The following is a 13,489-nucleotide window of genomic DNA, read 5'->3' as shown; positions in this document are numbered from 1 at the left end:
ATGTACTTCAGAGAAACGGGGCCACTTTGGACCAATCTGTGGTGTGGTGTGGTGTTAAGAAATGGCTGGCCAGCGCTGCCATGCTGTATTTTCAAGAAAAGGTTCAACATTTTCAATCTGAATACTAAAGGAGATTCATGGTCATGTCAGCAGGAGCTCTTCCCTTTTTCTTTAACACTTCTTTTGTCTGTCAAGCTCTTTTTGCATGGCTCTGCCTATTAAACCAACTCTGATTCTTCAGATAACTCACAGAGATTAGAGGGTTTCATCAATATTCATTCCTGCAGGGACTCCTCTCGCAGAGAGGAATGGCTTTTTCTCTTGCTTAATATGCCATTAAAATAGCACCGGCCACCATAACACACAAAGCATTCGTTACAGCAGGGGATTTAAAAATGGGTAACAAGCGAAATGAAATGAGATATCAGAGATAATGACAAAGACTGCAAATGTTCTGCACCGTAAAAACAATGTACCTGGGACATGGTTGTTTAATATAAATGTCATGCAGAGAAAGCGATAAGCTTTTTTTTTTAAAAGGCTTTGAAAAACAAATGCAAAAGTAATTTTGAGTTTCTGCGCAGTATCTGATTACATAAAATGTGATATATTGTGGCATTCAGTTAGATGTATGCAGTGCAAATAAAGTTCCCCTTCAGTGGTGCATCAATTCTTATCCATCCTCAGGTATACTTCTCCAGCGTTTGGCCCCTGCCTTTGTGTAATGCTAATATTTGGCAGCGCACTTGCGTACCGCCGGTGAGGTCAGACAGTGATGGATGGGAGCTCTGTGAATGACACACTTTCATATACAGCCAAGCCAGTCATTGACAGTGCTCTTGATTCATACACTTTTGTGTACGGAACATCTTTCTTCACTAACGGCCAAGCACTTCTCTATATCCAACATGAATACAAATGAGCTAAGGTTTGTTTGTGGTGGAAGAGTACACTGGAACTACAGGATCCCATATCACACAAGACTTAAACAGACAAGTAGGACTCGACATGCTACAATCCTGTTAGACTGGCCTGCAGAACATCTAGACCAGCCATCACATAGACATACAGTATGTTTGAAAGAAAGATGGAAAGAGAGAAATAAAAAGCTGAGGGAGAGATAAAGTCTGTGGATGTGCTCTAGACTTTTCTAAGGCAACGCCTGTGATGACGGATCATACATCAGTCTCTGGCCTGACAGCTCCTAAGTCACCTGGTTGGGCCACTGACCACACACTTGAAATATGGAGCGCACATGAATACTTGTCAGCTCACGGGCAAAGTCAGGCAGGCTGATAAACATGAGGTCAGCCTCAGCAGCTATACAAGTACAGCTCCTCTTTTTCTAAATCAAATCAGTCATAAATAACAGATTCATGTATTAAGCCTCCACCATTTGAGAAATGGAGCTTTATCTGCGAACACACTGGCAGTAGTCATTCTCAATTTAATAAAGATGTAATGTTCTGTACACAAGCTGAATGTCTGAGAAAATTTAAACGATGAGTGTGATTCATTTACAATATTCCCACCGTAGTGATCAAAACACTATAAGCAACGGCAACAATTCGATATTTTCCATGTCTCAGTGGACATAATAAACAGGTTACATCTGGCACTAAAATGCCAAAGATAAAACCACAAACCTTTCTCTGATGACTAAGTTGGTATCACCATGGACCTACCATTTCAATGGCCTGCATTGAGAAGTTTCTAATTATGTATTTTCCGACTGTAAAAAGAAGATACTTGGACCAAGGTCATGATAACGTGATTCATTATTCTTCATAGTCTTCATAAATGTGTTGGTAATTACTGAATCAGATGGCTGTGATAACTGACGGCTGTGTGGCTGGCAGGGCTGTGATTACTGACGGCTGTGATGACTGACGGCTGTGATGACTGACGGCTGTGTGGCTGGCAGGGCTGTGATAACTGACGGCTGTGATTACTGACGGATGCGTGGCTGCGTGGCTGTGATTAGTGATGGCTGTGATTACTGACGGATGCGTGGCTGCGTGGCTGTGATTAGTGATGGCTGCGTGGATGGCAGGGCTGATCCTGTGTGCTTGTGTGCGTGCAGTGGGACAAAGGGCGGCTCCGCAGATATACCTGCCGTGATCACCCATCTGTTCCAATCATTAGCGTTAAGGGTCTGCTTAATTCAACCTAATTGCAGTGATAAAAAGATAAACAACGACTCACAGTGTTATTTAAAAAAGGAGATGGGGATGCAAATATTTGTTGTCTTTCTGTTCTTCTGGGATGTAGGGGTAGGCCATCGCATGCTAATGAGCTCCCTCGGAGCTATGGAGGTGCAGAGGGCGCTCAGTAAGGCAGTCCTACTCAGACGGAGGAGGTGCAGAGGGTGCTCTGTAAGGCAGTCCTACTCAGACGGAGGAGGTGCAGAGGGTGCTCAGTAAGGCAGTCCTACTCAGACTGAGGAGGTGCAGAGGGTGCTCTGTAAGGCAGTCCTACTCAGACTGAGGAGGTGCAGAGGGTGCTCTGTAAGGCAGTCCTACTCAGACTGAGGAGGTGCAGAGGGTGCTCTGTAAGGCAGTCCTACTCAGACTGAGGAGGTGCAGAGGGTGCTCTGTAAGGCAGTCCTACTCAGACTGAGGAGGTGCAGAGGGTGCTCAGTAAGGCAGTCCTACTCAGACTGAGGAGGTGCAGAGGGTGCTGAGTAAGGCAGTGCTGGTCAGACTGTTAGGTGGAGGTGTCAGTGCACTGTCTAATGAGAGTGGCCAGAACACTCACCGTAGTGGTTTTAACTCTGCCGCCCGGTTGTGTACAAGTCCAGCCTGATTTATTTACTAGCAGATCACAGCCTTCGTCCTCCAGGCAGGGAATCATTTCACACCATTGTTTGGTCCTCACAATACGAGCTGTGGAGCAGATAAAGATAAAAAATGACATGGGTTACTATATGGCACCTTAAAATACATATACATTAAGCACACTTAATAACATGGGTTACTATATGGCACCTAAAATAAATAAACATTAAGCACAATTAATAACATGGCACCTTAAAATAAATAAACAATTAGCACAGTTAATGGGCAGGTGGCTGACTTGACTGTCCTGGTTCATCTTTCGTGACTCTAAAGCAGACTGGAGGAGCAGACACCTGTGGTGTGGACACTAACAGGGCACTCTGCCAGTGCTAAAGCATGACCTTGCCCAGCAGCACACTTCTGCATTGAAGGGGGAGGGCATCACAGAGTGCAGCGCATACAGGGGAGTGGTCCTCAGATAGGTGCAAACATGGCTCAAATGTGTGTCTCAATTCCATTTATTATGAACATTTTCATGGACATGGACAAGGGGAAAGATTTGATGACATGCCTTGGAATCAAATTAAATGGACTTAATGGAATATAGGACATTTTACATGGTAGGTGTTGAAATACTGAAAGACCCATGATCACATTCCACTGATGAAGCTGGATCTCAAGACTTGGTTGATTATCAGTCTTTACCAGTGAAAGAGACTGACTGACTCCGAGTTTATTTCTACATGGAGGTTGATAAATTATGAGTCTTTACCAGTGAAAGAGACTGACTGACTCCGAGCTTATTTCTACATGGAGGTTGGTTGATTATAATTTTTGTTCCAAATCTTTGCAACTGATGGAGTTGGGGCGTGAAGCAGGCCGTGAGCTATTAATAATGCAGGGTCGCTTCATTACAGAATCATACTGTATTTGTCATAGCGTCACTACAACTGGACAAAAATGACAATAAAAATCATCTTTTTAAGGAGATAACAATCCTCTAAAATATAATCAAAACACAGTGCTAAAAAGTCTCTACCTAATGAAGTCTCAATTTTTTTCAAAACTGTTTGAGGTAGGGCTGATCATACACAAATGTCTATTTATAAAAAAAGTAGGCCATTTTATCACACCTGCATTTGCATATCATGACACCAAAAATGGCCCTTGGAGACAGAGAGAGACAGAGCGAGAGAGAGAGAGTGTCTAAGAGTTTTGCTGCTAAGAAGTTAAAGATACTCTGTTATTTGTTTTGTACTGTGTATTACATTATTGACTAAAACTTTATACATTATACCCTCAATCGATTTGAACTAATTAATTAATTAATGGTGTGTTATTTGGGGCTTTTATTGATTGATTATTGATATATTATATGAGACGTATGTGTCTCTATATACAGTATGATACAAGGTCAAATACTTCAGACGAACAAAGCTCTTACCCTTATTATCCTTTAATATTTTTTTTTTCCATGGTAATATAACTATAAGTAATTTGATCCCCATTAATATTAATATTTTTTTTACACATAACTTCATTTTTATAGTATTATTGGGACCATATGCGTTTATTCATAGTAGATCATTTTAGATCTGAAGGTTCATTTCATCATCTTATTCATCATCATAATTTAGCCTGGTCTTAGAAAAATGTATTAGTCACTTCAGTGAAATAATTACAGAAGTGATCTAAGCAACAAATAGAACGTTCCCAAAAACGTAGCCCTGCCACACAGAGGTTAATTGCACATTGAAATTGTCAGTTCTTCTTCAACGCTGTTTGTAAAAAAAAATATGCCTCTTGATGTCATTGGTTTTCAGTTTTGCTGTGTTTTGTGGGCAGCAGTCCTATGCAATCAGACACTAGGCTAATTACAGCAGATTTGCATTTGGCAAGTTGCGAAAATTCAAACGCTTCAAGGAGACAAGAAAGGCACGATCACTCCTAATTGTGAATCTAATGGAGGAATTAAAAGCACCAGTAATCAAGGCAGCGGAGCGGCTTGAGGCCCGCTGGTGTTCTGCTCCGTGCTGCTGTTCACACAATGACCACACAAGAGCACTCAATTATCCCTGCCACAAGCCGCTCTACATCCACGCTCACACATGCAGCCCACAGATAAATCAATTCAATACAAAACGCAAAGGCCCAGTTCATGATGGATATGTGTCAGGAGAAAAAGTAATTGAGCTCAGCCTACAGAGAGAAAGAGAGAGAGAGAGAGAGAGAGAAAGAGAGAAAGCAAGAGAGAGCGAGAGCGAGAGAGAGGGAGAGACAGAGAGAAAGAGAGAGAGAGAGAGAAAAGAGCAAGAGCCAGGCTCATTCTGATATGGTGGTCTGTGTGTTGATGGAGAGACAAGACAGACAAAGCCAGATCATTCAGGAGAATGAAGAAACAAGCTAGATTAGACCTCTGTTGCAAAGCCTAACTACTGATATCGTCCTTGACATTTTCATCACAGGTGTTCCTGGAGTTCACAGAAGCTCTCTGATATCCTTAGTTGAATTACAGCTTGCCACAGACAATGGGTGATAAAGTCACAGCGTGAGGTCTGATTAATAAGGTAATACGTCCTCCTGGACTGTTTTGCGTCTGGCAATTTGATTGTGATAGCCTGTTAGCCCCAATTATTAATCCAATTGACCATAAAACAGGACGAGGGGACCTGCATCGCTCTCCGAGGACAGGACTGAATTTAAAACACACATTTCAGACACCTTATCTGATGCCGTATTTCAATGACATACAAGTTCTCGCAGCTAATTTAGGCCTTTGGGCAGGACATTAATCCATTACATTATTTCGAACACAATTCCAGTGAATGTTGTCACTGTGGCAATGCCCAACACACCAAACTGAGAGGCTGTACATGATATGAAATAAAAACAACCTGAATCTAATCTGCCTCTGGGAAGGCATCAGAGCACAGTTCATCTTGCAGTGATAAGAAGGGAATAACATCATTACACCCTCAGTGGGACACTATCTCAGTGAAATGGTATATCACACTCATGTCAACAGCCAGGAACCCTGGGTAATAAATCCTGCCTAATGCTGTCTGAGAGGAGAGCTGGGTAGGAGGCAAGAGCCGCAGCTCCTTTGTAGAGGCTAAGATGTGATCTGATGATTATATCAAATAAATCTGAGCTACAACAGCAACCATCAGCACTCTAGACTGCACCTCAGTGTTACTGATACCAGGCTGTTGTATACATATTGTGCTGTGGCTCTTTGAAGCAGCATTTTGTTTAGTTCTTTAGATTTGAATCTCAGACCCCTTGCAGGTTCCACTCTCTTAATGCTCTCTCCGCCCGCTGCAGTAATCAAACCCTGCCAGCACAAAGCAGGCAGTGGCATCTTTAAGTGCTTTTAATATTAACAGCTTACTCACAGCAGCAGAACAAACCAACGCCTTCTCTCGGACCTTGAATCCAGCCATCAGGCCCTGGGAGAGATAGGACTCAGCATAATAGTGGCAAAGGTAATTACAGGCCCCGTGTATCATTGCGGTGGTCCCCGGCATCAGTGTCCAGCCGCTGGTTTCCAGCGTGCAGCCCAGAGTCTGTGCAGCCCAGAGTGTCTGCGGGCCTGGTGGCTGGAGTCCCTCTCCTGGGAGCCTCTGGCCCTGTGCCCACCCACAGCTCACTTGCATTAACATTCACAGCGGAGCCCTGCGCAGTAATGACAGCTCAAAGACCCTTTTAAGCAAATTTGGTGTGTCTTAATTTCACACGGGCATTTCAGAACACGGTGGGCCATTGTCAGTCCCCATCCTCTCCCAGGTTACGTGGCTCCTGCAGCATGAGAACGCCCCCGCGTCGGCGGGATGTGTCCAAAAAGCGGCTCACCAGGAGAGCTCGCCGGCAGCCTTTTAAAGCGACATGGTCAAACAAAAGAGCTTCAAAGGATCCAAAGAAGGCCATAAAGGCAAAGTAATTTGCTTTCATCACTAAAATACCCTTTCATGTTTCTTTAAACCGCATACAGTATCCACCCTAATTAAGTGGGCTCCTGTGCAATCAGCCTGCGATGGAGGCAAGGCGCTTGGCAGGTTCAGGGTGTCGAAGCTTGAATGTGCAATGCGAACAAAAATAAAAATCCTTCTGTGTAATTAGCCAGCATAGTTCCCTGCTCCTCACAGTCCACTGCATGATTTTCATGTGATTATTCCGCCCGTTTGGTGGGTTTGATGAATGTCTGGTCTAAAACCTGTCAGCCGCTTAAAAGCCTGAGGTTCTGCAGAAGCCGGATTGTGTCACGAATGGTTTTGCACTTGTGTAATTCCTGGCTCTGCTCATTCAAAAATTACACACTAATGCCCTGGAACTTCAACTGAGCTTAGTAAGTCTTAGGAAATTGGTGCAATGGTCTATTTGATAGAAATATCTCCCGCACATCCATTTTCCCTGAAATGACTCAGACAAAGCTTTAAAGCTGGAAAGTGACAGGTTCCATTTGTAACAGATGTCATTATAATTAATTGCAATTTTTGTGTTTTTAATGTATTTACAACAATTTTGTAAATGCCAATTGTGTGACTAATTGGTGGGGCATTTGGACTGCCACTGGTCGCCGTGCCCATTTCCCTGTTAGCGGCTCCTCGGGCCATCAGGCGCATGAGGACTAGCGGTGCGGAGATGGAATCCTGAGTGATATCTCCGACTCACAGATGTGCTCTGACATTTCCCCCTGCAGCCTGGAGATGCTGTAAGCCAGCGGAGGAAATGTCAACCAGAACAGGAGTCTCCTCTACGGAGTCTGTCAGGGGCCCAGTGCATCTGTGCTGGACGCCGGAGCCTTAAGCTACTGTACCTGTGTCAGCAGAGGCTTCAGAAAAAGAAAAAACAATATGTTATTCTCTCACTGCACTGACTCAGGATCAGAGGCAGAAACATACAGAAAAGCTGGTCTATGCAGTTCACTTTGAGGACTGGAACCAGTGAAAGTGACACTGACCTTAATGAGAGGTGTGCACAGTAGGCTCACTCCCCACTTCATAATCTAGCTGACAGATGTGTGGCATTGCTGGCATGGTTTTTGTGTTAATGAGGAAAACACACAGCTCTGCCACACACTTGCTCCCCTAGGATATAGCACACCCATCTGACATCTTTCAAAACAGAGCAGCCAATTCATCTCCATTGACCTCTACCACTTGGCTAATTCATTATACTGTATACAGACTTTTTGCTTCATAGACTGCAAAATGTTAACCACATCTAAAACAGTCTCCTTGTGTAATGAAAAGGCAGAGAAGGCAGTCATTAGGTTTACTAACCAAATATAGAAACTAGATCAAAGAAACGAGCAAATGATCTCCTTGGGGTGGATCCTCGGCTCCTCACACAATACTCCCCTAAACCTCTGGAGTCGCCTATCATTCTGGTTTACTGGCGGGGAGATAAGTCTTTTTTTGTGGGAAATGGGATCTCAAACAATATTTCAAGAACTATTTAGAACTGGTGCAAGAGGAATATAACATTTGGCCTGCAGGCGCTCTATAAACTCTGATCACTCACAAGGGTTCCCACTGCAGTGAAGACAGTTATTCAAAAAGAAACCATCACACGATACGGGGCAAAACACTTCTGCAAGCCCATAACCGATTCATATTTCCTAAAAGAACAGTCTTTGGATTCAACAGTTTCTACTTTGCTGCACAATATTCAGTTCTTATTTTTTAATATTTTCTCTTTTGACTTTTCCACAGCTTCTTTTTCTCTGCAGTAATTCATTTTGGCGGTTAGCGATACTATTCCTCTGATTGCCTGGCCGCACTGCGCATTTCAAAGGTAAATGGTTAAATGACTTGAGCCCGGGCGATGAATTGTTAAGGTCTCCATTAAGCGTGAGCGATATCCAGGTCCCAGCTGTGGTGCGGCTCTGAAGACGGAGAGGCGGTACCGGTCTCCTGAGCCCCAGTGGTCTTGACCCAGTTAAGGCGGGCTCTGACGGATGACCGACGCAGAGACCAGCAGACAGGCTTTATTGAGACAATAAATGAGAGGGGCCTCTGCCTGCTGTGGGGGAGCATTATTTATGTATTTAGAGTAATGCAACGCTAAGCTTTTGTGCTCCCTGCCGCTGATGTTGTCTGATCTTTCCTTCAAAACCCGCTGTTGCTGCTGCTGCAGCGGAAATGCTATCTCCTTTCAGAACAGCTTTTATTTATTTCATTATTTATTACAGTTTAAGACCTACTTCTTTCCTAATTTTGCTTATGTCTTTCATAATAAATACTTTTCAAACTTTGTTACTTCCACTTTGCAAAGCCTTGGATTTCCATGACAACTACCCTCCATAGGCCTTTCTGTATGGATGAGGGGCAGGAGCAGTCTGACAAAAAACAATAGCTTGATTAATACAGCTGTGATGAGCCATCATCGTAGGGCAGCATAAAATGCTAATCACGGTAATTGGATATGCCCACCAAACAATAATGACATTTTGTAATTTACTAGGGTGCTTAAAGATTCTCACCACTATAGTGTTCAGCAAGTGAGCTAATGTGCTGGATGCCCAAGTGCCTTCCAGTTCTAACTTGACATTTAAGGGAATCAGCTTGAATCGATAGCAAAGGTTACTGCAACAATGCCCCAAGGTTCGCTCATGCTAAGTGTCTCAAGTCTGGCAGCAACCAAACCATTTGTCCGCTTGATCTCTTGACCGCCTCTGATTCCTATCGATCCGGTGTGATGCTTTGAGGTATATAGGAACTGTGGGGTGTTCCTGGATAGATCTCAGAAAGCAGAAAATAAGCTCTATGGAAGAGATTAACCACAGCCTATCTGTAAAACAGACCAGACAATACATATGAACTGTGGGTTTATAGTTTTGCAGGCTCCACTGTTTGGGTTTCAGTTGAATGGTATCTGCCTTTACTTCAGAGCACTATGGACTTCAGATGCTCAAAGTGGCAATGATGCATCACTAACTGTTTACTTAGTACAGGTCATACCATCTAACTATTCATGGCCTATCACCACTGCACACACCTCTGGGATACACCATTATGAGGTCCATCATGTGCGCTAAGGCCTAACTAATCAATAGCTCATTTGTCATTTGAATCTAAGGAAACAAGTTTTCGGCCATCCACTTTTCTAAACCAAATGAGCCAATCAATCGCTACCCCACAGAGACGTATGAAGTCTAGATGGAGGTGATACTGGATGTTGCCCTTACTCTCTCTCTCTCTCTCTCTCTCTCTCTCTCTCTCTTTCTCTCTCTCTCGCACGCTCTTTCTGACTAGTCTCTCTCTCACTTTCTCTCTCTCACTCTCTCACTCGTTCATTCTTTTGTCTGCACACTAGAATTAACTTTCTCTATTTCCCCCCCAGTCTCAGGTGGGTTTTTTAAAAATACACAGAGGGAAGGGGAGCAGTGCTGCTGCTGTTCTGCTCTGATGGCACATTGTGTTTAAGTGGAGAGAGAGCAGAATGTTCTAGTCAGAGGGCTGCCGCTGACTGGGACTGGCAGCTGTATTATTCCTCTCGCTCCCTGGACAAATTCAAAGGCAACTGAACGACTCGGCAAGCGCCGGTCCCTGAGCCAAGTACCTGCCTGTTTATTTTTACTTTCTGTCATTTTCCCTCTTTGTCTGTTTTTTTTTTCTCTCTCCTGTTTTCCCCCATGTTTCTTTCTTTTCCTTTGTCTCTCTTCCCACCTCTCATTTTTGTTGTGCTCTCTCACAAAACAAACAACTCTCTGACCTAAGTATTACACCTTCATGCCGTGTTTCAACACAGACGAGTTTCTCTCAAGTGAGAGACCAGGTGACCAGCTCTCAGTTCTAAAGAGAAAAAAGGTGAAGCTTTGCAAACTACTTTTACCCCGAAATAGTCTGCTTTGGCACATGGAATTATTTCCAGTAGGCTTGCAGTTACTCATCCATTTGCAACTGGCATTAAAATGGAGATGATGTCTGTTCTGGAAGGGAGAAGGACCAATCAGACCTACTTACTGTCAGGAGTTTCTACCATCCTAAAAGTCCCTGCTCTCCCAGGGTGATGGACAACAGTCATTTAGGGAGGGAAAATCAGGACATGGCTTTTCTCGAATCTCAAAAATGCCAGGCTTGAGCCCGGTCTCACCCAGTCAGCAAGGCTCCTCTACCGTTGCCCTAGCAACAGATCCACACTTCCTCTGACACTGACAAGCGGAGTATAGCAGGAGCCGGGGAGGGTGCCAGGCGTATGCAACACATGCACAATAAAGCAATTTCTATTCATTCATTAGGCTGGATTTAAAAAAAGCTCTACCACAAATATGTGACTGGAATTATGTTATGCTAACAGTAAGTCCCTGGTGGAAAAGCTCCCTCCGGCACCATGTTCCTTCTCATAGCGAGTTTGTTCTGCTTTGTGGGGCGACTAGCTTCCCACAGGTATTAGCTTCCCTTTGCTCAAAGGGCTTTACTCCTCTCTCTCTCTCTGTCTCTCCCTACCTCTCCCCTCCCTCTGCGGAAGCATTATCCATTCAAAATTTGTGATGACATAGTAGTTCATCCGAGATGGATGAGCTTTCACCCATCACAAATGCCGGATGTTTGCATCCTATTGTTTTCAGACCTGTAGCCCTGACTGTGGCATCTCTAACAAATCCTTTTAGGGCACGGTAACCTGCTCGCTGGGTCTCTGCGAGCTGTGGAATCCTTAATGGAAAAAAAGAAATCAACCACAGCAGTCCACTCAGAAATGATATTGTATCACAAAGTGACATACGTTTATGAGCAAAGTACAATCAAACATTGTAATAGAACATAAAGAAAGAAAATGATGGAGGCACAAACAACCTTCTCTTATAATGCTGCCTGAAATGACTTTGGATTGCCACAAACATGTTGCTCCTCAATGGGCTTTCGGCGCCATGCAAATGAGCTCATTAATATTAATGATGTGCGTAATTCTTCCAGATGACTGGGGCTGTTCATGGCCCCTCTCACAGCTGGACCCTGCGCTGTGTGTCACAAGCAACTGGGTCTGTCTCTGGTGCTCTGGCATTTTACTGTGCTGTTTATTTTTAGGGAGGGCTTTTTTTGGGGGTGGGGGGGTGGGTGGGTTGGGTTAGAGGAGATAGAGCTATTGAACCAGGGCTAATTACGCAGTGCTCAGTGTCTATGTGTGCAGTTTGCAGCGATGTGACATTGCATTGCAGCAGAAGCGTGAGTCACATTTTCTGGCAGATGAAACACTTTCCTGTGTCTGCAAAAAAAAAAAATATCTTTTTGCAAGGGAAATATTCCCCTCCATCACAGTCACAGTCACTGCTCTGATTTTCATCTATTTTTATGTCTTGAACTCCGAGGACCTTCTCCAGGGTGACTAAGTGCAATGTAAGTCCAATTTAAAGCACGACCCACTTCGACGCCGGTATCACCATTTGATGTTTCCAGGTTAAGTGCCTCACGCGAGGAGACCCAGAGTGGACGTGAACCCATGACCAAAGTTTAGGAGAGGCGAGGGTGGACCACTCAAAGGTCACCGCACTGAAGGCTCTCCACAGCCCCCTCCCCCCAACCCCCTCCCCCCTCCTCCTCTCTGTTCTCCATTAGCGGGCGGCCACACCATCCTCCTGGTTGCACCACCTGAACACCCTTATCTCACACGGCAGCAATGGGTCGACAGCTGACACTGACTGAACACACTATTAACTCACAGCAGAGCGCACTGAGTTTGTTATCATAATGGCTCCACTTTGAAGCTCTATAACCTAATGAAAGAAACCTGCATCTGCAACCAATATTAATCCACAAGTGATTTATGCCTCTTCCTTGCTGAAGGAGACATCGTTTGTATTCATTTACCTTGTATTTTTTTCATGGATTTATTCTTCCTTCAAATGCTTGTCCCTACCGTCTTTTATTATTTCTGCCAGGCAATACTCCATAACACCCTCTTACAGAAATTGCCCTGCATGATAACAAAGGATGTGCACTTTCGACGGTCAAAAAGAGGTCCATTGGACCAGATGTGTGAAGGGTGGGATAATGATGTATGTCGTCCTGGCGTGCAGGGGGGACCCAATATGGGCGGCGCCTTTATTACTGCCGTGCTGCACAATCCCAAGGACAAAGCAAGCATTGGCTTCCAGTTTTCCCGCAGGGCTTTAGAGAACAATTAGATGAGAGCAGAAATACAACTGCAGTTCTACTTTAGCCTACTCTCTCCTTCTCCCTCTCCTCTCTCCTTCTCTCTCTCTCTCTCTCTCCCATCCCCCACACACATGCATGTTCTCCTCTCACATGTCAGAGACCCTCTCTAGATTAATTTGACAAGTTGTCTTGTGTTCCATTCAAGAGGTGGTGTGGGTAAGCCATACTCCCTCTACCTCCAAGGCCTCTTACCTGCTGCTGTTTCAATCCACTGAACACAGCTGCACTGAACAACCATGGCAATTACAGGTGGAGGGAGAGCACAAGGCTACAAACGCATGCATTATTAAATGACTCATGTTCAGGAGAAATTGTGAACCCACCCAATAAAGATAAATTACAAAAGACGCAGGAGAAAAAAACAATCCACACAAACAAAAGAAATCTGTTTGGAAATGTAGAGCACAATGGAAGTGGGGCACGGCAAATAGTCAAGAGCACTTTACACAGGCAAAAAAAAGATAACAGTGACTACCTAATTATGCATTTTATAATTTCAGTCACAATAGAGTGCCCTGGCGTTATACCTCCGCCTCATGTAAATGCAGCTGTTCC

At 44.2% G+C, this 13,489-nt stretch overlaps 1 protein-coding gene across 1 annotated transcript in view; it reads right to left on the bottom strand.

Moving 5' to 3' along the window:
- Positions 1 to 2,706: 2,706 nt before the first annotated feature.
- The window catches only part of tafa5a (TAFA chemokine like family member 5a), a gene marked incomplete at both ends in the record, with an annotated part of 59,152 nt that continues 48,369 nt past the window's right edge, over positions 2,707 to 13,489 (bottom strand). Inside the window, one exon of the mRNA XM_080851742.1 lies at positions 2,707 to 2,885. Within this exon, the coding sequence (XP_080707868.1) occupies positions 2,707 to 2,885 (179 nt within the window). The remainder of the gene's footprint in view (positions 2,886 to 13,489) is intronic.

This window comes from Sprattus sprattus, assembly GCF_963457725.1.
Source record: "Sprattus sprattus genome assembly, chromosome: 14".
NCBI classification, from domain to species: Eukaryota; Metazoa; Chordata; class Actinopteri; order Clupeiformes; family Clupeidae; genus Sprattus; species Sprattus sprattus.
This window is presented reverse-complemented; position numbering and strand designations above follow the sequence as displayed.